Consider the following 26,576-nt stretch of genomic DNA (forward strand, 5'->3'; position numbering starts at 1 on the left):
GGAGGACTCAGAACTCCAACCCATCCAGCCCATTTACAGAATGTGTTTCCCAGTCTATGTGTGGAAAATTGAAATCTCCCACAATCACTACCTTGTGCTTACTACTAATATCTGCAATCTCCTTACATATTTGCTCTTCCAATTCTCGCTCCCCATTTGGCGGTCTATAATACACCCCTATAAGTGTTGCTACCCCTTTCCCATTTATCAGTTCCACCCAAATAGCCTCCCTAGACGAGCCCTCTAATCTATCCTGCCAAAGCACTGCTGTAATATCTTCCCTGATAAGCAATGCAACACCTCCACCTCTTGCCCCTCCAATTCTATCACACCTGAAGCAACGAAATCCTGGAATATTTAGTTTCCAATCACAGCCCTCCTGCAACCATGTTTCACTGATCGCCACAACATCATACCTCCAGGTGTCAATCCAGGCTCTAAGTTCATCCACCTTTCTTACAATGCTGCTATAAATTGCTTGCTATTGGATGATTCGATTCTGTGCCAATTAAAAGTAAGAAAGAAGGTTGGCTGGTCACCATCTCAGATTTGGTTGAAAATCATGTTTTGCACACCTCTGGTACAAAGAACACAGCAGAAAAATCAACTTTCAACTCAAAGTTCCTTCGAAGTTATGAACCATTGATGTAGCTCAAATTATTGCCAAATGCCCATTGGAATTTGGAGTTGAGACCTTGTTTTCTGTTGTGTTACTTGTATGCTCTGATGCACAGACAATGATTTTCAGGGAAACAGGGGTGTCATTTCAGGTTTTGCTTGGAGGGGGGGGGCAAGCTAGTCCTCCCAAGGGGGTCAAACAAGATTCTAGCTTGTCACTATCCCCTGTCCCCCCCGGGACCACCGATGCTGCTGCCGCCGACCAGTATCTCTATTCCAGCCCCCCACGGGCCTCCACCATCGACTCCGCCGACCCTCACCTCTCCACCGGCCATCAGCGGGCCAGAACCGTCACCTCACCAGAGTTCCAAGCTCAGCACCAGGCTCACAACCTCCACGATGCAGACAGCACGTGGTCTGATTCTGCTGGTTCCTACTGCTCCTCCCCTCCTACAAGGGAACCTCAGTAGTGTTGGGTCGTCCCCTTCGCCATCTTTTAACTAGGTTACCCCGACCACACACCCGCTAGTTAAAATTCCCCGCCGTTTACTTTGGGTTTTTTTAAAAACAGAGGTGCCGGAGCGGTGCTCCGGTGAGCTCCGGCAGCACTGTAACCCTGGACAAGACTCACGTTCCTGCTTCTTCAATGTCTTTATTCTCAGCGACAAAGCAGGCAAGAAAAATGTAAATAGGCGACAAAGACAAACATATCTTGCAATGTTTCCCGACTTTTCATAAAATAGGCATTATAAAGATGAAAAAATGCCACATTACTCTCTATGAATTAATACTTTTATCATAAAAAGTGAATGTTCAAATTCCAGGACTTTCAAGGACCATACAAGCCCTGTAGGAGGCAAACCACCCAAGCGGAATATGAGGCACTGTTCCATTCCTTGCAATGGGAGAAGCCCTGGACATGAAGGTCAGTTTGGGAATGGGAAGAGGAATTTAGATGGTTAACAACTTGGGAGTTCCAGATGGCCTTGGTGGACCGAGTGCAAGCGTTCAACTCGGTTTGGCTTAGTCTCACCGACGCACAGAATGCCACACTGGAACACCTGTTGCAGTAGATGAGATTGGAGAAAGTGCATGTGAACCTCTGTCTCATCTGGAAAGAGTGCTAGACCCCAGAATGGAGACGAGGGAGGAAAGTTACTTTGCATGAGATTGCTGGGGAAAGTACCTGAGTGAGGCCACATGCAAACTGGAGGAACAGCACTTCATATACAGCTTTAACAGTTTACAACCCAACGGTATGAACATTGAATTCTCCAATTTTAGATAACTACTATCAACGTCTCCCTATTTATTTCTCTCTCCTTTCTCCTGATTAATTCCCGATGTTGGGGAAGTCCAGAACTAGAGGTCACAGTTTAAGGATAAGAGGGAAGTCTTTTAGGACCGAGATGAGAAAATCATTTTTTACACAGAGAGTGGTAAATCTGTGGAATTCTCTGCCACAGAAGGTAGTTGAGGCCAGTTCATTGGCTATATTTAAGAGGGAGTTATATGTGGCCCTTGTGGCTAAAGGGATCAGGGGGTATGGAGAGAAGGCAGGGATGGGATACCGAGTTGGATGATCAGCCATGATCATATTGAATGGCGGTGCAGGCTCGAAGGGCCGAATGGCCTACTCCTGAACCTATTTTCTATGTTTTTATGTTTCTCACCTGTGTCCCACATGGACTCACACCTATTTCTCCCCTCCCTTCTTACCTCTAGTTTCACAATCATAACTCTTCAATCCTTATGTCTCATATCTTCAGTCTTTTCCTCTCTGGCCTTTGTCCAACCATCAGTCTATTAAAAACTTTCTTCACCTATATCAACCTGTTACTTGACAGGCTTTGATGGCCCCATCTATTTTCTATTTTCCATTTTCCATTTTCCACTTTATCTCCCTCTCCCCCCCCCCCCCACCACCACCACAATCAGTCTGAACACGGGTCCCAACCAGAAACATCACCTATCCGTGTTTTCCAGACTGTGCCTGACCCACATTATTCCAGCACTTTGTGCCTTTTTTGTAAAGCAGCAGCTGCAGTTCCATATTTCTACAGAATAGATTAGACATTTTTCGATGAGGACAGATTGGGATTAGCCCTTATAACCATATAACAATTACAGCACGGAAACAGGCCATCTCGGCCCTTCTAGTCCGTGCCACACACGTATTCTCCCCTAGTCCCAGCTACCTGCACTCAGACCATAACCCTCCATTCCTTTCCCGTCCATATAACTATCCAATTTATTTTTAAATGATAAAATCGAACCTGCCTCCACCACCTCCACTGGAAGCTCATTCCACACAGCTACCACTCTCTGAGTAAAGAGGTTCCCCCTCATGTTACCCCTAAACTTCTGTCCCTTAATTCTCCAGTCATGTCCTCTTGTTTGAATCTTCCCTACTCTGTGGGAAAAGCTTATCCACGTCAACTCTGTCTATCCCTCTCATCATTTTAAAGACCTCTGTCAAGTCCCCCCTTAACCTTCTGCGCTCCAAAGAATAAAGACCTAACTTGTTCAACCTTTCTCTGTAACTTAGTTGCTGAAACCCAGGCAACATTCTAGTAAATCTCCTCTGTACTCTCTCTATTTTGTTGACATCCTTCTTATAATTAGGCGACCAAAATTGGTCACCCTGGAGCCATGTCTCTGTGATCCCAACTATATCATAATCATTAATAGCTATCTGCACATTCAACTCATCCAACTTATTACGAATGCTCCTTGCAACTTGGATGTTTTCTCTGGAGGGTCGGAGGCTGAGGTAAGAACTGGCAGGAATTTATAAATTAATAAAGACATAGATAGACAGTCAGAATCTTTTTTCTAGAGTGAAAAAGTCAAATACTAGAGGCCATAGTGTGTGAGAGGGGAAGTTTTAAAAGGAGATGTGTAGGACAAGAACACACTCGCACAAGGGGTAGTGATGAAAGCAGATGAGATAGTGGCATTTAAGAAGCTTTTAGATAGGTGCATGAATTTGCAATGGAGTATTTATGAATCATGTGCAGGGAGAAGGAATTAGTTTAAATTAGCATCATGTTCATCACAAACATTATGGGCTGAAGAGACTATTCCTGTGACACATTGTTCTATCTCAGCATTGATAATTCACTACAGCAATATTGCGAACGACAAACAAAAGCTTTAACAAGGTCACAATTTATGATATTTAGTAATCTCCAAATCATAGAATGCTAACCACTAGGTTTTGAAAATAAAAATATTTTAGTCTGGAAAAAAGTTGTAATTGAAGAACCAAGTGTCATAGCATGTATGTTCATGCGCACAATACAACTAAGAGTAATTATTTAGCTTTACAAGAATTTTGCAGCAATTGCACTGTATATAATTTTACTTTAAAGAAAATCTAAAATCACATTGAGGGGATCCAATTAATTTCACTAGCTTTTAACTGTGGCCTTCTTCAAAATAATTTTTTTAAATCATCAGAACCTATTAGTGCTTAATCGACTTGGCACACATTTTCTTCCATTAAACTGTCAACAATAACCCCTCTATACTGTGAATAAAAGGACATTAAAGGAATATGATGTTAATTAGAAAAGATTATTATCATAATTTGAACCTCAAAAGTAAGTTTATTCTGGATGAGAACAAAGAAATCTCCAAACCTAAAAATATACCTCAAATTCAGTGCCCAATACCCAATCAAAAGTTGGTTTTGTTCACTGTTATAGTTTACTAGACTAAGTGGGACCCGTTGGGTCCCAGCATCACATGGGAGGGCTGGTCCCCCAACGCAATATTCCACCTCTCCACCAATTTTTAAACACAAATAACTCTTTCATTTTTCATCGATGGGAAAAATCCTCGGCACCTGATGAGCGGAGGGGGACTCTAGTAAGATGGCCAAAAATCACAGCCGTACGTGGTAGCGTTTTTTCTAAAATCAATATAAAGAGCAAACAGGAAGTGGTCAAGATTAGACTTGTATTTATATAGAAGGCAAGGCAACTTTAATCAGGCAAGGTAACTTTAATCAGGCAAGGCAACTTTAATTAGGCAACACAGCTTTAGCATTTCCAAACCAAAGGCACACAGCTTTAGCATTTCCAAACCAAAGGCACACAGCTTTAGCATTTCCAAACCAAAGGCACACAGCTTTAGCATTTCCAAACCAGAGGCAACACTGCTTTAGCATTTCCAAACCAAAGGCAATACAGCTTTAGCATTTCCAAACCAAAGGCAACACAGCTTTAGCATTTCCAAACTATATTTTCAAACCACATTAAGGGCACTGACAGGTCAGTAAAACCATTCACAGTTTAGTAGACATGTGTTCAGTGTTATTCACAGCTCAGACTGAGAGACGTGACCCTCTCGCTCCCCCATCTTGCAGAGACTGACTGAGGCACTCAACACTTCCGTGTTTTAAAGTCCCTCCGGAAAGGGCGTGGCCTTCAGGAGAGAGAATCTCAACATTTTTAAAACACTCATAACTCTTTTATATTTCATCGATGGGAAAAATCCTCTTGTCCTGCGCACCGGAGGGGGACTGCGAGTTAGATGGCCAAAACTCACAGCCATAAGTGGCAGCATTTTTTCTAAAATCACTATACAGAACAACAGGAAGTGGTCAAGATCAGGCTTTTAGTAATATAGATAGATATCAAACTGAGGGAAAGTCTCCAAGCTGGAAAATAAAATAAATGATCCATACAGAAAATTGAGACGGTTCATTAAATTGCAAAAAAATATTATTGAAATGCATAACTGCTTGGTGTTCACTTAAAAACGTGAACATAAATAATTTTGCCTGATTTTTAAGTACATACTGCAATGTTGACGGAGGGGTTGAGAGGAGGGGGTTGGGCGTAGGGGTGGGATTTAGGCATTGAAGAAGGGGGGAGGGCTAGGGGGAAAGGGGCAGAATGGTGGGAAAGGGCAAGTGCGAGGGGGAGGGGATGAGCGGCGATGAGCAGGAGGGCAGCAGCGGTGAGGGAGGGCGAGGGGTGGAAGGGAGGGAGATCGGAGGGGGTGAGCCATGGGAAGGGGAGGAGGGTGAGCAGTGGGGAGGGGAGGGGGGTGAGCCGTGGGGAGGGGAGAGGGTGAGCTGTGGGGAGGGGGTGAGCTGTGGGAAGGGGAGGGGTGAGCTGTGGGGAGGGGAGGGGGGGGTGAGCTGTGGGGAGGGGAGGGGGTGAGCTGTGGGGAGGGGAGGGGGTGAGCTGTGGGATGGGGAGGGGGTGAGCTGTGGGGAGGGGGTGAGCTGTGGGGAGGGGAGGGGGTGAGCTGTGGGGAGGGGAGGGGGTGAGCTGTGGGGAGGGGAGGGGGTGAGCTGTGGGGAGGGGAGGGGGTGAGCTGTGGGGTGGGGAGGGGGTGAGCTGTGGGGAGGGGAGGGGGTGAGCTGTGGGGAGGGGAGGGGGTGAGCTGTGGGGAGGGGAGGGGGTGAGCTGTGGGGAGGGGAGGGGGTGAGCTGTGGGGAGGGGATGGGGTGAGCTGTGGGGAGAGCTGTGGGGAGGGGAGGGGGGTAAGCTGTGGCGAGGGGGGTGAGCTGTAGGGAGGGGAGGGGGTGAGCTGTGGGGAGGGGTGGGTGAGCTGTGGGGAGGGGAGGGGGTGAGCTGTGGGGAGGGGAGGGGGAGCTGTGGGAAGGCGAGGGGGGTGAGCTGTGGGGAGGGGAGGGGGTGAGCTGTGGGGAGGGGAGGGGGTGAGCTGTGGGTGAGCTGTGGGGAGGGGAGGGGGTGAGCTGTGGAGAGGGGAGGGGGTGAGCTGTGGGGAGGGGAGGGGGTGAGCTGTGGGGAGGGGGTGAGCTGTGGGGAGGGGAGGGGGTGAGCTGTGGGGAGGGGGTGAGCGGAGAAGACGAGTCACCACCGTATGAGTGCAGACAGGCGGGGAGGTCAGAGCCTAATAAGATGCGAGATGCACCCGGTAAAGAGGCGTAACCCGGTACCCTGCCCAACGCTCACCCCAGCACGATGAGTTCTCCGTACTTGACGGGATCCTTGGTGGGAGCGCTCTGATCCTCCGGGGTTGAGGAGAACATGAGTGGCGCTCGACGCTGTTGCCCGGGCTCACTGCTTCCCGCCACCCGCCGCCGTCTGCACCATGAGTTTGGTGTACGTCGGCTGCTTCGCTGTGGAGTTTTTGTTGTTGTTGGTGTTGCACTCGCACGACTTTTCCACGCTTTCTGCGAGGGAGCGAGGCTCGGGATCCACACGCAACTCGTCGGTGCCTGGCGGCCGAGCGTCTCCTGCATCGAGGAGGAAACAAACCGTCAAACGTCAGGCCAGTCAGCTGGGCGCGCGGCAGGGGGCGGGGCGAGGCGGAGCACAGGAGGGGCGGGGCTGCGTAAGAGAAGGGCGGGGCGAGGGAGAGGGCGGAGTTGAGGTAAGGGAGGGGCGGGGTCAGACAGGGGGCGGAGTTGAGGTAAGGCAGGGGGCGGAGTTGAGGTAAGGCAGGGGGCGGGGTCAGGCAGGGGGCGGGCCAAACCCTACCAACTTCTGCAGTGTCCGCTCACGAGGCACCGGACACACAAATACTCTATTACATCGCCCTTTAGCTGAATAACAGCCAACTAAATGGTTTAATTACAACTAGCTTTGTCGGAACTCATATTCAGAAGAGATGGGGAAATTAATAGCGTGCGATCTATTCTGTCTGCTGCAGTTCCCCCATCTTTCCCGCGTCCCAGCCCATGGGTGTTTATGTAAACACAACAGACTGGACTGGACCGCAGCGAACAGCGAGTGCGCCTGGTTGTAGTGGGCCGCCATTGGTGGGCCATCAGCTGCCACCGGCCGCGATTGGTGAGGCAGCGGCAGGGAGTCATTAGCGCCGACTTCACGTGCTCATGCGATCCCGTGCGCTGGTCAGCGGGAGGCCGCGGACCCGGGCGCTGGTCAACGGGAGGCCGCGAACCCGGGCGCTGGTCAACGGGAGGCCGCGGACCCGGGCGCTGGTCAGCGGGAGGCCGCGGACCCGGGCGCTGGTCAGCGGGAGGCCGCGGACCCGGGCGCTGGTCAACGGGAGGCCGCGGACCCGGGCGCTGGTCAACGGGAGGCCGCGGACCCGGGCGCTGGTCAGCGGGAGGCCGCGGACCCGGGCGCTGGTCAGCGGGAGGCCGCGGACCCGGGCGCTGGTCAACGGGAGGCCGCGGACCCGGGCGCTGGTCAGCGGGGGACTTCGGACCCGGGCGCTGGTCAGCGGGAGGCTGCGGACCCGGGGGCGAGAGGCTGCGGGCCGTCAGGGACTCCAAGCACAAAAGCGGCGGCAGCTGTCCTCCCCTACCGCCGCGGCAGATGTCGAAGCCTTCCTCACGCCGCCCGCTGCTGTCGCCGGGGGTTAAAAGGAGCAGAGATTTATAAGTTCTTGGTGAAGACGACGGCACCAACGTCCCGGAGCCGTGTTGACACTGCAAGACCCAGAGAGAACAAGGGATGGGCTGTTTGCAAGTCTGTACTCCCCCAACAAGGCATATCAGTGAAGCCAGAGAAAGCACAATGTACCAGCTGTGGCACCGAAACTCCATTCACCCTCATTTAATTTTAACATTAGGGGGATTTGGGACTTGTTGAAAGCATCCTCCACACACAATGCAAATTAATAGCTTTGGAACGATTGCACAAATGATACGGTACTAAATCTTTTCAGGCATCATCATTTCAAAAGGATTCGTAAAATACCAACATTAACCACGCATTGAAATATAACAGCGACTAAAAGAAGCCCCATTAACGTTAAACAATGTACACATTTTATATTCCAAGGTCCAAACCGCACACACAAATCTGCTCACTACGTCAGTTATGTAAAACCAACGCTAGAACTTTAAGTGCTCCGCTGCCTATCATCAAATGATCCTATTAACGCAAAGCGTTTTGAAGGCGAATTTCAAAGAAATTCATCACACTACAGAGACGTAACGCCAGACATTAAACACACGATCTTGCAATCTCTGCCAAATGCAGACTTTCTTTTAAACTGTGATGCCAACATTGAAATGAGTAAAAGAGGAAGTTTGTTTTGTGCTCAAGAAAATTTAGTATTGATGATTAAGCGACATTAAAAGCTATTGGATTTCAAAGGAGGGAGGAAATATCGAAGGAAATGAAGGTTTGGCATTAAACCCTAACGGTTTCTGGAATAATTATTGCCAGAGACCCGGTTTTAATCTTGACCTCGGGTGCTGTCTGCATGGAGTTTGCACATGTCCCTGTGACCGTGTGGGTTTCCTCTGGGTGTTCCAGTTTCCTCCCACATCCCAGAGATGTGCAGGTTATTTCGGTTAATTGGCACTAGTATGTAGGAAATGAATAAGACAGTGGCATAACAGAGCTTGTATAAACTGGTGATCAATGGTCATCGTGGACTCAATGCACCGACAGACCTGTTTCCCTGCTGTATCTTTCACTCAATATAGGAAGATAAAGCAATCCTGCAACCAGCTCTCAGTTCCATGTTTGCTGAAGTAGAGGTGCTGCAGGGGGTGGAAGAGGAACTCCATGCCATTTGGTACTATCAGCAGCAGCCATGGGACTGCTTCCAATTTTTAATCCACATTGGCAGACATGGCTTCTAATGCCATCTGTATAGTTTGCCAATGTGGCTCAAGAATTAAGATGGCATAAGAAGGCATGCTTAACGCCATAACATGCTTTGGGACAATTGCTCGCCCTTTCTCATGGTGTTAATCTGTAACGGGGGGCAAAACACTACCTTATCAACAGTGCTTCATCTCAGCTACCGACTGGTAGATTGGTATCATGGGTTGAATGAATTGTGTTATTTCTGAAAAGTCGTTATTAAGTGAATAACTGCATACTAATTTGGTTCCTTATTCCTTCTACCAAGGTCTGAGGAAGGGTTTCGACCCAAAATGTTACCTATTCCTTTTCTCTAGTAATGCCGCCTGACCCACTAAGTTACTCCAGCACTTTGTGTCTACCTTTGGCAACACCTAATCTCTGTAGAAGGAATAAGGAACCAAATTACACACACACACATATATAGATACAGTGCCCTCCATAATGTTTGGGACAAAGACCCATCATTTATTTATTTGCCTCTACTCCACAATTTGAGATTTGTAATAGAAAAAAAAATCACATGTGGTTAAAGTACACATTATCAGATTTTAATAAAGGCCATTTTTATACATTTTGGTTTCACCATGTAGAAATTACAGCAGTGTTTGAAAAGTGCTATTGCTGAAGTTTCAGTAGGTCCCCAAATCTCATAGCTGTAGAAGAAAGTTGTCCATACTCTCCACAGATGCTGCCTGCCAGGGCTGAGTTCCATCAGCACTTTGTGTTTAGAAAAAGAAAACACATTAGCTTTATATTGCAGAATTAAAGGAGGCAGTCACAAAAGATTTAACCTCTGTCCTATATCAGGCAACTAGCATTATGTGTCTCCCCTAGTAATGTGAATAAAATAGTCTGGATCACGTTCATATATTAAGTCAGCCCCTGTCTGCTTATAACAGGATCCTCTTTCACGGCCTGGTTTACCATTGTAAATATTGTGCTAACCAAGAATAGAATAAACTTTACCAATTATTTCAATGGTGTTATGCATCTTGCCAGATGACGAACAAGAGCCTTATAACTAAACAAATGTTTCAGTAAGTCTAAAAATAATCCTATGGCATTCTATTTATTAGATAAAGTGTAAACAATGCAGCAAAACATTTCCCCCATAACACTTTATCCTTCCTCAAATTCACTAGACAATTAATGTTTCTTACCAAAAATAAAATTAATGACTTAATTGCAATCAGCTGTACTAACAAAACAAAACCTTGTTAAATTGCCTTCCACTTACAAAGAACGTAAAATGGTGAAATTAATTACCCCTTTTCCAAAGAAAAGCACACATGCTTCTCAACTGTTAGTTCAGCGTTTCACAAAGGTGATAATTTTTCTACATACTCCATTAGGTTTTATATGCTTTGCGACTAAGCAAACATTAGGCAATATTGTTAAGGCTTTGTTAGCAGAGACTTTTATTTTGGAGTTCATTATAGGATTTTCAATGCCTTCATAAAATTAAATATGAAAAATGAAGGCAGAAGAAATTTACTGGACAGGATTACCGCTGTCCTACCATTATATATTACTTGATGTTTACAATGGTACAGTTAATCCAAAAACCGAAAATCTCAGTTTTGATTTTTTTTCTTGTTTGCTTTCAAACTAATATAATTTCATAATTAAAAAGGCTAGACTTAAAGTGTGAATAAGGCAAACAAGACTGTAACAAGATCTGAAGTACAAGCCATGATTCAATGGATGAAATTGTAACTGGATGAAAATTTCTGCATTCATCCATAATACAGTAGGAATGAAACAGAAATCATAATTCTGGGCAAATAATTTTTTTAACCATTTTGAATGTGTTAGTATAGAAATAATTATTAAAGTTTCTCTTTCGCTGGAACCCAAAATGCACAGTGAATGTTTCATGGAATTTAGAACAGTACAACATAGGAACAGCCCCTACGACCCACAATATTCATGCAGAATATGATGCCAAGTTAAACTAATCACTTCCTGCACATAATCTACAGTGCCTTCCATAATGTTTGGGACAAAGTCCCATCATTTATTTATTTGCCTCTGTACTCCACAATTTGAGATTTGTAATAGAAAAAAATCACATGTGGTTAAAGTGCACATTGTCAGATTTTCATAAAGGCCATTTTTATACATTTTGGTTTCACCGTGATGAGATGAAGATTAACCTATATCATAGTGATGGCAAGAGCAAAGTATTGAGGAGAGAAGGAACTGCCCACGATCCAAAGCATACCACCTCATCTGTGAAACACGATGGTAGGGGTGTTATGGCCAGGGCAATTTATGGTTGCTGAAGGTACTGGCTCACTTATTGTCATTGATGATACAACTGCTGATGGTAGTAGAATCATGAATTCTGAAGTGTATAGACACACCCTATCTGCTCAAGTTCAAACAAATGCCTCAAAACATTGGCCGGAGGTTCATTCTACAGCAAGACAATGATCCCAAACATATTGCTAAAGCAACAAAGGAGTTTTTCAAAGTTAAACAATGGTCAATTCTTGAGTGGCCAAGTCAATCACCCAATCTGAACCCAATTGAGCATGCCTTTTGTATGCTGAAGAGAAAACCGAAGGGGACTAGCCCCCAAAACAAGCATACGCTAAAAATGGCTGCAATACAGGCATGGCAGAGCTTCACTAGAGAAGACACCCAGCAACTGTTGATGTCCATGAATTGCAGACTTCAAGCAGTCATTGCATGCAAAGGATATGCAACAAAATACTAAACATGACTATTTTCATTTACATGACATTGCTTGGTCCCAAACATTATGGTGCCCTGAAATGGAGGGACTATGTTTCAACACTGCTGCAATTTCTACATGGTGAAACCAAAATGTATAAAAACACCTTTTAATAAGGTCGGTTCTCTGTATACTTTCAAGAGAGAGCTAGATAGGGTTCTTAAAGATAGCGGAGTCAGGGGATATGGGGAGAAGGCAGGAACGGGGTACTGATCGGGGATGATCAGCCATGATTACATGGAATGGCCGAGCTGGCTCGAAGGACCGAATGGCCTACTCCTGCACCTATTGTCCATTGTCCAAATTCCGACAATGTGCACTTTAACCACATGTGATTTTTTTCTATTACAAATCTCAAATTCTGGTGTACAGAGGCAAATAAATAAATTATGGGTCTTTGTCCCAAACATTATGGAGGGTACTGTACATCCCTGCACATCCATGTGCCTAAAAGCCTCTTAAACGCCACAATTGTACCGCCTCCGCCATAACCCCTGATAGCACTTTCCAGGTTAAAAAAAAAAACTTCCTCTGCGCATCTCCTTTAAACTTTGCTCCTCTCGCCTTAAAGTTATGCTCTATAATCCTTGACATTTCTTCCCTGGGAAAAAGGTTCTGACGGTCTACTCTAACTCATAATTTTATATATTTCATTCAGGTCTTCTCTCAGCCTCCAAAGTTCCAGAGAAAGCAATCCAAATTTGTCCAACCCCTTTTTATAAGTAATTCGTTCTGAATTCAATGATTAGTTCATTGGCGTTGTTGACATTGAGCAAGGGGTTGTTGTTGAGGCACCACTCAAGCTCTCTCCTGTACACTGACTCATCATGCCATCTGAGTTGACACTTCACATGGATTCACCTTCATGAATGATGGTCTGAAATCAACCTCAGAGACTATCACAGGGTTGTCAGAGGCTGCCAGGGCTCATGTAGGGGTGTAATTGTTCTCCTTTTCCTAGCATGCATTAAAGGCATTGAGCTTATCTTAAGTGATGTGTCACTGCCCTTATGCTACTTGGTTTGCCTTGTGCGAAGTGATAGCGTGCAAGCCCTGCCACAGCTGTCAAGCATCCATTTGTGACTCTAACTTAGTCCAGAATGGTCTCTTAACATTCAGGATGGCCCTCAGCAAATCGTACCTGAACTTCTTGTATGACTCTGGATCACTGGTCCTAAATGCTCTAGCCTTCAGGAGATTAGGCATTTCAGGTCAGGAATTACTCCAGCACTTTGTGTCCTTTTTTTGTAAAACAGTTCCACAGTTACTTGTGTCTAAAAGATATTTGATGTCAAGTTGTTCTGCTCTACCTTCCTTTCTAGTGGAGAGTTCCACAGAACAAGTTTCAATAGAAGTAATATCACCACCCTGTCAAAGAAATATATCTTGAACAAATTGGGGAACATTTTGTAAAAAGCATCAACATTATTTACCCTCCTAAAAGTAAATGACTTTCATGTTCCCTGCCTGTCCGGGAGTTCATTAACACACTGCTCATGGGATGACCTGGGGCAGTGGAACTCATTAATTTATGGAAGTCTTGCTTTGATTTACTTTCTAGCCGGCCGCATCACTGACAGTCAGCCTTACTTTGATATACCTTTTCCATCTCTGCTTAGCTATGGTATGTTCCTGGATTTTCCGTTTCCAAAACATGCCAAAGAATCATGATATACACGATAAACATGACATTCTGTGATGTTTCAACTGTCAGTTTGCCGGCAGTCGCCTGAAAAACTGGCAACTGGAACAATGACTGTCAGAGTGGAACACACACACACACGCAATCACATCGCTTCTTTCACCAGCCCATTATGCAAGCAGGGGTCAGGGCAAGCGGGGGGAACAATGTCTAAAAAAATTCACACGGTGCAAAGCCAAGGTGATACAGCTACATACCGCGATGAACAGGAAGGTTGGCGCTGTAATTAAGACGGCTAGCACAGTGTAAGTCTTTTAAAAGTGGGGAGGGAGGCGGGGGAGAAAGAGTGGAGACAACTTTTAATAAGCCAGAGATACACGGCTGTGAAGCTCGGTGGACATTTAACATTAAAGGTCGGTTATGCTTGGTTCTGAAAACTACTGCTTACCTTTTTTTTTCCCCACTGAGCCAATGAAATTCACCGGTCAGCACCAGCTACAACTTACGAGAACCTTCGACCTCCTGGCAACCTACTTGGACCTCCTGGCGACCCACCTACGGCACGAGAATTCTCACTAATCTCCATGGCGGCTTCATTCTAGTCGCCGCTAATTTTTCAACATGTTGAAACATTTGCGGTGACCATAATGAGGCCGCGACTAGTTCAGAGAATGCGGGAACTCTTTGCGGCCATGAAGGCGACTCCCCGGCAACTACCCGCGAAGATGTGGCGACCATGTTGCGACTGCATAGTCTCCTGCAGTCGCCTAAAAGGGAGAGGCCCATTAGGTTGTTTATGTTCTCCTCTGTTTTTTGAAGTTTTTAAAATACTACATTGAGAGCACAGCATTTTCTATTCTCATTTCTCTGGTGTTGTTACTGACTAGGTTACAGTATTATGACATCATACTGTAACCTAGATGTTTTCCACTGACACAGGTCTGAGAGATGATGTTTCAAAGTCACCTTACATTTTTTCGGTCAGATTAACAATAGAAACAGGACCAGCAGGTAAATGGAAATAAGCTAGTCTTTTGCTCTGTATTAATCAAATGACACTGTAGGCTCAGAATGCTACTCCTGCTTCTTTATTCCACATAAAGTAATTACCAGCAGCACATATAGAAAACTCAAGTCAAGTCAAGAGTGTTTAATTATCACATGTACTGAATAATGAAATCATTACATGCTGCAGCCTAACAGGCCCATTAACGAATCAACACACAAATAAATACACAATAATCAGTAATATAATAAATTAATAATTAGTAACGCTAGGTGACCAGAGAATAATTCTTCTTCTCGATGATAGTTGTGAGATGAGAGTATGACCAGGATGGCATGGGTCTTTGATGATATTAGCTACCTTTTTGTGGCAGCGTCTCCTGTAGATCCCTTTGAGAGTTGAGGTAAGTATTTGTGTTTTACCAGGCAATTTCTAGCACACTCTGTAGACTCCCTCATTCCTGGACAATCAAATTACCAAACCAGGCCCTGCTGTAACTAGTCAGTATGCTTGCTGCCATACGTCTGTAGAAATTCTTCACAGTTTTCAGCGACATACCAAATTTCCTCATTCTTCTAAGGAAGTTAGGAGGCATTGATGAGCTTTCTTTGTGATTGCATCAATGTGATATATTTGCAATAACACCAGTGTTTAATGATGCAGAATAATATTATTCACTTCATCTCCCAAGCAATCTTCATATGTAGGCCAGAAAATATTTCAACAACTTTTTTGAAAGAAGGAAAATTAAATGAGCTTTTCCAGCATGTACTTGTATCTTGGAATTAACCAATAACATGTAACTTATCTTGTTCCCAAGAGATAAGCAATAAAGAGAATGCGTGTAAAGAAAGTGAAGAAGAATGTGTACCAAATGTGTGAAGAATGTGTACCAAATCTACCTATATACTAAAAGTCTCATCTTGTGTGCGTGTGTGTGTATGTTTTGTATCTTCCTCAAAAAGCTATGCGCTAGCGCTTACATTTTTACATATTCTAACTCACATTTTTCTCCTCCACGCCGTACTCAGGTTCGCTTAAGATTTCATCCTATATTTCAACTTATTCATGATTAAAGTTTTTTTAAAAGCCAAAAACCTCTTCTCACAGAGAGCCTATTTCCAGCAGCTTCCAGTGATGATGTCACAATGCCATCTCAGACGTCCAATCACAATGGATCTCATTTACAAATGACATCACAATGGGACGTTGCCAATGGTAACCACAGCTTCTCAGAGCCTTTTTTCAGCAGCTTCCAGTGATTATGTCACAATGCCACTCACAGTGCACCAATCACAATGGGCTCTCAAGCTGCCGAGTGTCACAATTACATCATAATGGGATGTTGCAACGGTAACCACAGCTTCTCACAGAGAGCCTTTATTCTAGCAGCTTCCAGTGATGATGTCACAATGCCACTCACAGTGCACCAACCACAATGGGCTCTCAACAGGCATGATATTCACCTCCACCGATACACTTCAATACAAAGTTGCAAGACAGGAACACACTGAACTTTTCATCTCAATGAGATATCACAGCAAGTGCTTCAACAGGAGGGGGAGGGCAAATTGGTATTGCAATTGGAACAGCTGCAGCAGGCAGGGAAAGTGCAATTGAATTTATTTTTTTAAGTCCACTGCTAAGGGAGGCAGGGGAGTGCTGGAATCTTACATTCGGGTACGGGTTCAGTTGGGGGACCACGCCTCCCGTGGGGGCTACGGGTTAGTGGTGCAATATTGCGTTGGGGAACGGGGTTGCGTTGGTGGACCAGGTCTCACGTGTGACAGGGACCCAACGTCTAGTATTTATTAAATTGCAACTTCAGAGCAAATACAATGTAAAATTATTATAATCAAGCTACAAATTTATAAAGTCCATTAAAGAAATGTATTATGTTGGTTGTAAAAATGAATGTAGAGTCACACAACACAGAAATTGGCCCTTCAGCCTAATTCTTTTTTTTTTTTAATTTATTTTACTGACATGTCAGTAATCCACATCTTCACTGTGGGAACTGTTGTCTTTTTCCAGAAACTGAGTATGAGTTTTTCGTAGTTATTAGGCCGCAGTCAAGGAAGCGTCTTTGAAATATAATTAACTTAGAACAGGCTTCAGCCTAATTCATCCATGTCAAGCAAGATGCCACATCCAAGCTAGTCCTGCACCAGGCCTGTATCCCTCTAAATCATTCCTATCCATGTATCTTTTAAATGTTGTTATTGTGCTTACCTTAACTATTTCCACTGGTAGCTCATTACATTTACCCACAACCCTTTGTGTGAAAAAGTTGCCCTTCAGGTTCCCGTTAAATTTTTCCCCTCCCGCATTAAACCTATGCCCTCTTGTTCATGATTCCCCTATCTTGGTCAAAAAGACTGTGCATCCATCCTATCTATCCCCCTCATGATTTTATAAACCTCTATAAAATCACCCCAAGTAATAAAGACCGAGCCTGTCCAACCTCTGCCTGTAGCTCAGCCACTTGAGTCCTGGTAACTTTGTCGTAAATCTTTTCTGCTCCCTTTGTACTATGGAATGGGGTCAGAAAATACTATAAAGTAGTAGCAGGGTAACAATTTACAAATACTCCAGAGAATCATTTTGCAAGAGATAATTTAAAAGAAAGGTTTTAGTATTATAATCATTGGCTTCTGTGATATTGGACGGCACGGTAGCGCAATGGCACAGCAGTAGAATTGGTGCCTTACAACGCCAGAAATCCGGGCTTGGATCCTGACTACAGGCGCTGTCTGTACGGAGTTTGTGCGTTCTCGTGACCTGCGTGGGTTTTCTCCAGGTGCTCCCACAGTCCAAAAATGTACTGGTTTGCAGGCTAATTGGCTTGGTAAAGTTGTTTACTGTCCACAGTGTGTTTTGGATAATGCTAGTGTACGGGGATCGCTGGTCAGCGCGGACTCGCTGGGCTGAAAGTGTGTAGGAAAGAACTGCAGATGCTGGTTTAAATCGAAGGTAGACCCAAAATGCTGGAGTAACTCAGCGGAGCAGGCAGCATCTCTGGAGAGAAGGAATGGGTGACGTTTCGAGTCGAGACCTTCTTTCAGTGGGCCAAAAGGCTTGTTTCCACGCTGTATCTCTGAACTAAACTAAAGCTAAACATTAATGTCTATCTGAAGACTTTGGACAAATTATTGCCACATTTTTAAGTCGGCAGGCAGACGAAAAGCTGTAATTTTTTTTCTTAGGAGGATTTCTGCTGTTACAACCTCAGCAACCTAAAGACTATTGTTCAACAAAGAGTTCACCCTAAACATTTTAAATCAGCATTAGTATTCAAAAGCTCCAAAACAAGGATCTTTTTGTAAATTCATGTGGCAATACAAGTTATTCAAAGACATTTCATACACTCTGTGAATACGTGCAGATATTTGTGTACAACCACACAATTGAATATGGGAAAAAGAAGGCAATCATAGCTTTAAGGGCCTATCCCACTTGGTGATTTTTTTCGGCGACATATCTATCAGTGTCGCCAAAAGATTTTGAACATTTCAAAATCCAGCGGCGACAAAAAAAATGTTGCGACACTTAAAAAAACATCACGCATCATATGTCATCACGTCGCAAATGTTTCGGTGACCTGATACGTCAGTCAATGATACCGACAGTCGCCAAAAAAACTCACCAAGTGGGACAGACCCTTTAGTGTTTAAAAAGTAGCAGTTGATTATTTAAATGATTGAATGATACAGCATAGAAATAGGCCCTTCGGTACACCAAGTTCATGCTGACCATCGATCACCTAATTACGCTAGTTCTATGCTATTCCCACCTTCCATCCACACCCTACACACGAGTCAATTTTACAGGAGCCAATTAACCTTCAACCAACACGTCTTTGGGATGTGGGAGGAGATCAGTTCAGTTCAGTTTTATTTGTCATATGTAGGTTAACACAGGGTCAACGTTACAATGAAATGTTTTTGACAAGACAACGGGGATCCAGAGGAAACCCACATGGTCACATGGAGATCGTTGCATGTCCAAACGTGCAAACACACAGCACCCAAGGTCGGGATCGAACCCAGGTTTCTGGTGTGGTAAGGCAGCAGGTCTACCAGCTGCAACACTGTGACAACAACAGAGAGTAGCCTACTTAAACAGGAACCATTTCACAACCATCAGGCTCTTGAACACAACATAACAGTAACCTCAGCAACTATGTTTTATATGGACCGTGTCTTTGGTTGCATTATGGATTTTGTTTTTTGCACTTTAATGGTTACTTAGCATTACGGTTATTAATTTATTGTATTTTTGTGTATTATATGTTTTCTGTGTTATTGGGTTTATAGAAACATATAAAATAGGTGCAGGAGTAGGCCATTCGGCCCTTCGAGCCTGCACCGCCATTCAATATGATCATGGCTGATCATCCAACTCAGTATCCCATCCCTGCCTTCTCTCCATACCCCCTGATCCCTTTAGCCACAAGGGCCACATCTAACTCCCTCTTAAATATAGACAATGAACTGGCCTCAACTACCTTCTGTGGCAGAGAATTCCACAGATTCACCACTCTCTGTGTAAAAATGATTTTCTCATCTCAGTCCTAAAAGACTTCCCTCTTATCCTTAAACTGTGACCCCTAGTTCTGGACTTCCCCAACATCGGGAATAATCTTCCTGCATCTAGCCTGTCCAACCCCTTAAGAATTTTGTAAGTTTCTATAAGATCCCCCTTCAATCTTCTAAATTCTAGCGTGTACAAGCCGAGTCTATCCAGTCTTTCTTCATATGAAAGTCCTGCCATCCCAGGAATCAGGAATAGGCCTCTAAAGGTGCAGGAAGTAAGAATTTCATTTTACAAATTTTCATTTGTCGGTTCATATGACAATTAAACCCTCTTGACTTAGACTCTTCAAATGGAATATAACCCAGGACTGAAGATGATTGGATGAGATCAAAACAAGAAAAAGTAATTAACATATCCAAAAAATTTTATATTTTTACAGTGACATATTCTAATTCTCAGAAGTGTTCCAAAATACTTCATAAACAATTAATTTGTTTACATTATTACTGAGGCAGCCAGTTTTGCACAAATGAGTCCATGAAACGACAATGAAATGAAAACCAGTTAGTGTTGTTTTTTTTTGGAATCTATCCCAGAATCCCAAGGGAGGCAAATGAGGAGATTGCTGTAGTCGTGACAGAGATTTTTGCATTCTTTTTAGTTATAGGCAAAGTCCCAGTTGACTGGAGAAAAGCCTGTTGTTCTTTTGTTAAAGAGGAGCAACAGGGACAAACCAGCTAATTATAAGTCAATAAGCCTTACATCAGTGACAGGGAAAGTTATTGAAGTAGATTCTTTGGGCAGCATTTACTCACATTTGGCAAAGCATGGACCTGTTTGGGAATGTCTCCCATGTTATGCTGGAGAGGTCCCATCATTTAATTGTTTTTTGAGGAAGGGATGAAGGTGATTGATGAGGGTAGGGCAATAGATGGCATCTGCATGGTCTTTAATAAAGATTTGACAAGATCACTCATGATAAGCTGGTCCAGAAGATTTAGTTAGATGGTATCCATGGTGAGTTGGTAGATTGGATACAAAAGTGGATTGGTCATAGATGACAGAGGGTAGTGGTGGAGGACAGTTTCTCCGACTGAAGGTCTACAACAAGTGGTGTTCGATGAGGATCAGTGCTTCGGCTGATACGTATACCTGGATAAAAATGTTAGTGGACTTATTAGTAAATATGCAAACATCAAAATTGGTGGAGTTGTTGAAAGTGAGGATGGTTGCGAAATGATACAGCAGGATATAGATCAGTTGGATATTTGGGCAGAGAAATAAATGGTGGGTGAAGTTTAATCCGGACAAGTATGAGGGGTTGGGAGGTCAAATGTAAGAGAAAAGTATATAATTAATGGCAGGACCCTCAACAAAATTGATATACAGAGGGATCTTGGGGTGGAAGTCCATAGCTCCCTGAAAGTGGCAACACAAGTAGATAGGGCAGTAAAAAATACCTGTGGCATCCTTGCTTTCAATAGTTGGGCCATTGAGTATAAAAGTCAGAAAGTCATGCAGCAGTTCTATAAAACCTTAGTAGGCCCAAATTTGGAGTATTGCATGCAGTTCTACTTGCTTGTTACATGAAGAATGTGGGAGCTATGGAAAGGGTTGAAAGGAGATTTACCATGATGTTGACTAGATTAGAGGGTAATAGCTGCAACGAGAAGTTGGACAACTTGGATTCTTTGTTGTGGAGACTCTTAGGCTGTCAGCTAATCTGATGGAAGTATATAAAATTATGAGGGACATAGATAGGGTAGTCAGAGTCTTTATCCCAGGGTAGAAATATCTAATAATCATTGGCATAGCAATCCTGCAATTGTTTTCATTTCTTTACATGTAGTCCCCATGTAAGGAGTCCCTCGTTCTCCGTTGCAGACAACAGTGAGTTGATCAAGTTTTCTTGGATGAAGACCTAATTTATCACCAATATCTCCCAAATCCCGAGACAATAAATAAAACAAAATGAATGTTTGTTTCAGTTGCACATAACAGACATCCACGGTTTCGTACATACTTTCTTTAACTGTTCTTTCACCAATTAACTCTCAAATTTCTATGTTTTTCGTCTGGTTACAATAGCAAGTCTGTTGTCAAACTCAAATACTCAGCGGGTTAGGTAGCATTTGTGGGAGGCAGAGCGATGGTTGACATTTCAAGTATGTGCCCTAATTTTATTCATTCGCACCAAGAACTGCAAACTGTGATAGACAACTGATCTCATCATGCATCATTACATCTGGCGATGACAAGACTAATTTGAAATCCAGCACAGCTGATTCCCCATATCCAGCACCTGAACAATCAAATTGAAACAGTACTATTCCTCCACAATTAAACATCCATTAATCTGTATGTCCCCCAAACCTTTGAACTTCAAAACCAATTGCAAACCAATTGGGCAGCACGATGGCGCAGTGGTAGTTGCTGCCTTACAGCGCCAGAGGCCGCGGTTCGATCCCGACTAAGGGTGCTGTCTGTATGGAGTTTGTACGTTCTCCCCGTGACCTGCGCGGTTTTTCTCCGGTTTCCTCCCACACTCCAAAGACGTACAGGTTTGTAGGTTAATTGGCTTGGTATAATTGTAAATTGTTATGCTAGTCTCATCCACTCCCTACTCATTAAGGGCAATTTACAGAGGCCAATTAACCTGCAAACCCGCGCGTCTATGTAGGGGAAAACCAGCGGGAACACATCCATTGCTATATTACTCTTACAGAGTACAGTCATAGACCTGTACAGTGTAAGAAATGTGTATGATATTTTCTGTATTCACTCACAGTCTCCATTGATCCAGACTCCTACGATGGATACAGTGTCTACTACACATACCCTGAGCAGCACAATGACGTGCCATAGGACATGTTTGGCCTTTTAAGGTTGGATCACAGAGCCACGCCTCTTTTGTGAAGAGTTAAGGGCCTGGCCCACTTGGGCGACAGCCTAAAAAGGTTGTCGCGTCGTGACGTCTGGTGATGCATGCAGTAACGTGCGGTACTTCCCTGTCGCCCCAGGATTTCGGAACATTCAAAATCCTGGGGCGACCTTTGGGTGTCTCATCATGTCGCGCGCCCTGTCACACGCTGAAGTATACTGTCCTGTGGGTGACGCCCGGTTAGAATTGGGATTAGGGACCACAGATCGTCTGTAAAATATTCTTCCTTCAATGTATAGATTTTAAACATTAATACATTAAAATGAATACAATAAAATCAATTGTGCAAATGAAAAGATGTCAGAGTCGTTCAGTTTTATTTATAGATGTATTGGCCCGCTTCCAGATCCGATCACCGTCTCTATAACTTTTCACAGGGATGGATTCAGTGAGTGTAGACTGAACTCCCCTCTCCCACCCCCATCCCTCCGTCTCCACTCCCCGCTACCCTTCTCCCCTCTCTACTCCCCCCCTACCCTTCTCCACCCCCCTCTTCTCCCCCTTATCCACTACCCCACCCCTCACATCCCCTTCTCCCCCTCCCTTCTCCCATTCTCCACTCCCCCCCCCCCCACCCCACTTTCCTCGAAGCCCCCCCCATTTGTGGACCCAGCCTGTGACAGCTAGATCCCACTAATAGTACTGCACAAAGGCCACATCATCTGTTTTACTAACATTGACTATCAGATAAATACAGACTTTGGGAACAACACCCCCCACCTTCCTCCCCCCCCTCCCCCAAGAATTATCTTACACAGGCCCTTCAAGAATGGCAGTGTAACATTTCAAAACATTGTTAATTCTGCACACTCGGTGCCCAGACAGGTTTTCCACACTACTGGATGCTATTCCAAACAAGGAAGCAAGAGGTACAGAAGTCTGAAAGCGCATACCTCCAGATTCAGGGAATGTTTCTTCCCAGCTGTTATCAGGCAACTGAACAGTCCACTCATCAGCTAGAGTGCAGTCCTGACTTCCCATCTACCTCATTGGAGACCTTTGAACTATGTTTAATCGGACTTTATCTTGCATTACATGTTCTACCCTTCATCCTTTATCTGCACTGTGAACAGTTTTATTGTATTAATGTATAGTCTTTTCTCTGACTAGATAGCACGCAAACAAAAGCTTTTCACTGTACCTCGGTACACACGATAATGAATTAATAATAAACTAAACTAAACTAACCACAGGAAACGGAGCCACAGGGAGTTTTATTAGAGCATGAGAAACAGGACCTGTTCAGATTGAAGCAAGTATGGGAAACATGGCCTCATAGTGTTTAAAGCAGCATGGAAACGGAACCACGAGAGTCTAAAGGGAGAGTGGGAAATAGCACAGAGTGAGCAGATGCCAAACTGTTAGGATTTCTGAATAATCGGATAACGGATTGCCATTAGCTTTACTGCACGGCTTATTTATGTTGAATTTAGCTTTCCAAACCACTCATGAAATGAAGCAACAAAGTAAAGGGTCACCTAAATAGAAATACAAAAACACTAATACTCAGAATGAGTGTCACTGGGATTCCTCCGATCTAGAAAGCATTGATGAATCTTTGATGTTAGTGAAAATATGTAACATAATTTGCTGAGGTACAGTTTATGGGATTGCAGAACATTTTTGATAAAATTCCTGAATTAAATAATTTAAGAAAGTTGCAGAAATCCAGAGAGGACATTTGTGAAACTACATGAATATATTCATATGGAAGCTTGTATTGTATTGTTAATAGGCCAGCCAAATTGCAGCAATTAATCATTTCATCATTCCATTGATTGGCCGCCAAATAATCGGCCCTAAAAAATTGACAGATAGTTAAACAAAAAAATCGGAATTCCGATTTAAATCTGATATAAGGTACTTAGGGGTGGGCATCAATTAATTCTAAACAACCGATTAAAAAAAAAAAAATCTAACCCCATTAATTCACTCAAGGTGTATTATGATGTGTTCTACAGTATGAAGTGTACAGCAAAACTTGCACTTCCAGAGTGGTCTATCGTGTTGTTTCTTCAGTGGACCACGGAGTTATTTTAAGAGCAAAACATAAAGTGCTGGAGAACTCAGCAGGTCAGGCTGGATCTATGGAGGGTCCGAAGAAGGGTCTCGACCCAAAACGTCACCTAGTCCTTCTCTCCAGAGATGCTGCCTGACCCGCTGAGTCACTCCAGCATTTTGTGTCTATCTATGGAGGGAATGGCTAGGCGATGTTTAGGGTCGGGTCCCTTCTTCAGGCATTTTCTAAGGGGTTGGGAAAGTTAAAAAATGTCACATATTTAAATATGTTGTTACGAATATAACTAGTGGTGTGGGAGAAATTTCCATGAGCCATAATTGCCACATACATACCCAAAAGTAGAAATGTAGAAAGTTACAGTGTGTAAAAAGATAGATATTACGAGCTTTGTTATCTCCTTGTACCAATCAAATGCCAAATTCAAAATGCTATATTTTGAAAATGGGCAAAGCAAAAAGTAGCATGTTCTCTAGAAAGGCTTATCCTAAAATAATTGATCGGAAGGGTGTGATTTTCATTCAGGACGTCTGTATCATTCAGTCAGTGAGCTTGCGGTCTGGAGCCATTCTCTATTACCCCTCTGCATAAAAAAAGTTTCAATGCCTCTTCAAGGTCTACTAATCCACCCGTACGGGCAATGCTATTAATTTATATGAATTTTAAAAATCCGATACGTTTAAATCGTTCAAAAGCTACAACCACAACGTTATATATAACACTAAATAAAACTGATGTGGAGTTGATTTTTTCACTGGCTGAGGTTTTGAGAACCAGACCAGAACTTTCTCCAAGTAAGGGGCTGGGCATTCGGGAAAGTGCCTCCTATGGCACCTCATTCCATATGACCACTGTGTAACAAGTTGCCCCTCAGATTCCTATTAAATCTTCCCCTTCTTACCTTAAACCGATGTCCTCTGGTCAGATTAGATACTACTATACATAAATACAATCATGTCAAACTCAAGTACAAGACGTAGAGTAGCGGGGAAGATTAAGTTTGCAGAAAATTAGTTCTCAACATTGTAACGCACCAATTCTATAGACAAAGTTCAATGTCCACAATGGGGTAGATGTGAATCGGATACTACCCTAGCTTATGGAAAGACCATTTGGAAGCATGATAACAGAGGGGAAGAATGGTTATTAAAGGAATCCAAGGTTAAGGGGTTAGCACAGAAAAATGATGGCGAGGTAAATAATCAGTCATGATCTTATTAAATGGCACGGCAGGCAGAAGGGGAACCACATAGCCTGCTTCGAGCACTTATGTCAGTGTATATGTGTCCTTTGAAAGTGTGTTTGTCTGTGTACTGTATGTTAGCAGGACTGTATGTTACCGAGAGAAAGCCTACACAAGATTTCTCACCTCATTGGCTAAAAGTATGAGGAAGAAATGGAAATACCAGCAAGGGAACACAAGCACCATTTATGTCATTTTTAATCACAAATTTCCATGGCTATTATGAAGAAGCTCTGGCAGCTGACCAGAAGAACCCCCACAGACATTCACTGGTGTTTGTTGGAGCCACAGCTGTTACAGCAAAGCTGACACAAAGCAAATCTGTCACTGATCCACTGTTTCAAGGCACTGGTTGTCAGCTGTCACTGACGGACAGGTAATGTACATTAAATACGTTTCACGTCATGTGAATTTCATGCAACCTCATAATGTGTTAAAGGAATAAAATTAATTAACGATTCTACTGCACTTCTTTGTTGTTGAATAAAGCGGGTATTAAACAGTCACAACAATAAAAGTCATTATGTTTATTCCTTACTTTTCATTGCCTAAGAACCAGGAACTAGCGTCAATTCATGCAATGTACTGCAACGCTGTTCCACTTTAATCAAAGTTCTTCAAATTTATAAAAAAGTACATGGATAAGCAACGGTTTGAGTCAGCTTTGTGTGTGGAGGGTCAAGGGACCAAGAGTAGTCAGCAAATGGAAAATACAAATGTGGATCGCGACCCAAAACGTTGCCTATCCAGGTTATCCAGAGATGCTGCCTGCCCCTCTGAGTTACTGCAGCACTTGTGTCTTTTTTTATGTAAACCAGCATCTGGAGTTCCTTGTGTCTACATTCTTCAAATTTATTTTTGTTTCATACTTATTATGTTTTAAAATCATAACATAAAACAGTTCTGCAATGTTAAATATTTGCTTGTTCCTGGACTGAGGACATGGGATCATCCTGGACGGCACCCGAGACGGTAGTGGCACCCTGACTGCCCAGATATACCATCAGAATAGGCGCCACAGAGGCACAACTGGTAGAGCTGCTGCCTCACAACACAGGGACCCTTGTTCAATCCTGACCTAGGGTGTCGTGTGCGTGTGGAGTTTGTAAATTGTCCCTGTGACCGGTTTCCTCCCACATCCCAAAGATGTGTGGGTTTTTCGGTTAATTGGCCTCCATAAATTGTCCCTGCTGTGTAAGGAGTTGATGAGAAAGTAGAATAACATAGAACTAGCATGAACCGGTGATCGATAACTGGTGTGGACTTGATGGGCTGAAG

General features: G+C 43.7%; 1 protein-coding gene across 1 annotated transcript in view; it reads right to left on the reverse strand.

Annotated features, from left to right (window-relative positions):
* Nucleotides 1-26,576, reverse strand: part of peli2 (pellino E3 ubiquitin protein ligase family member 2) — a 105,476-nt gene that overhangs the window by 39,337 nt on the left and 39,563 nt on the right. The window contains exon 3 of the mRNA XM_033026447.1: nucleotides 6,555-6,838. Within this exon, the coding sequence (XP_032882338.1) occupies nucleotides 6,555-6,631 (77 nt within the window). The 5' untranslated portion in view covers nucleotides 6,632-6,838. The remainder of the gene's footprint in view (nucleotides 1-6,554; nucleotides 6,839-26,576) is intronic.

The sequence above is a fragment of the Amblyraja radiata genome, chromosome 9, assembly GCF_010909765.2.
Source record: "Amblyraja radiata isolate CabotCenter1 chromosome 9, sAmbRad1.1.pri, whole genome shotgun sequence".
Taxonomy (NCBI): Eukaryota; Metazoa; Chordata; class Chondrichthyes; order Rajiformes; family Rajidae; genus Amblyraja; species Amblyraja radiata.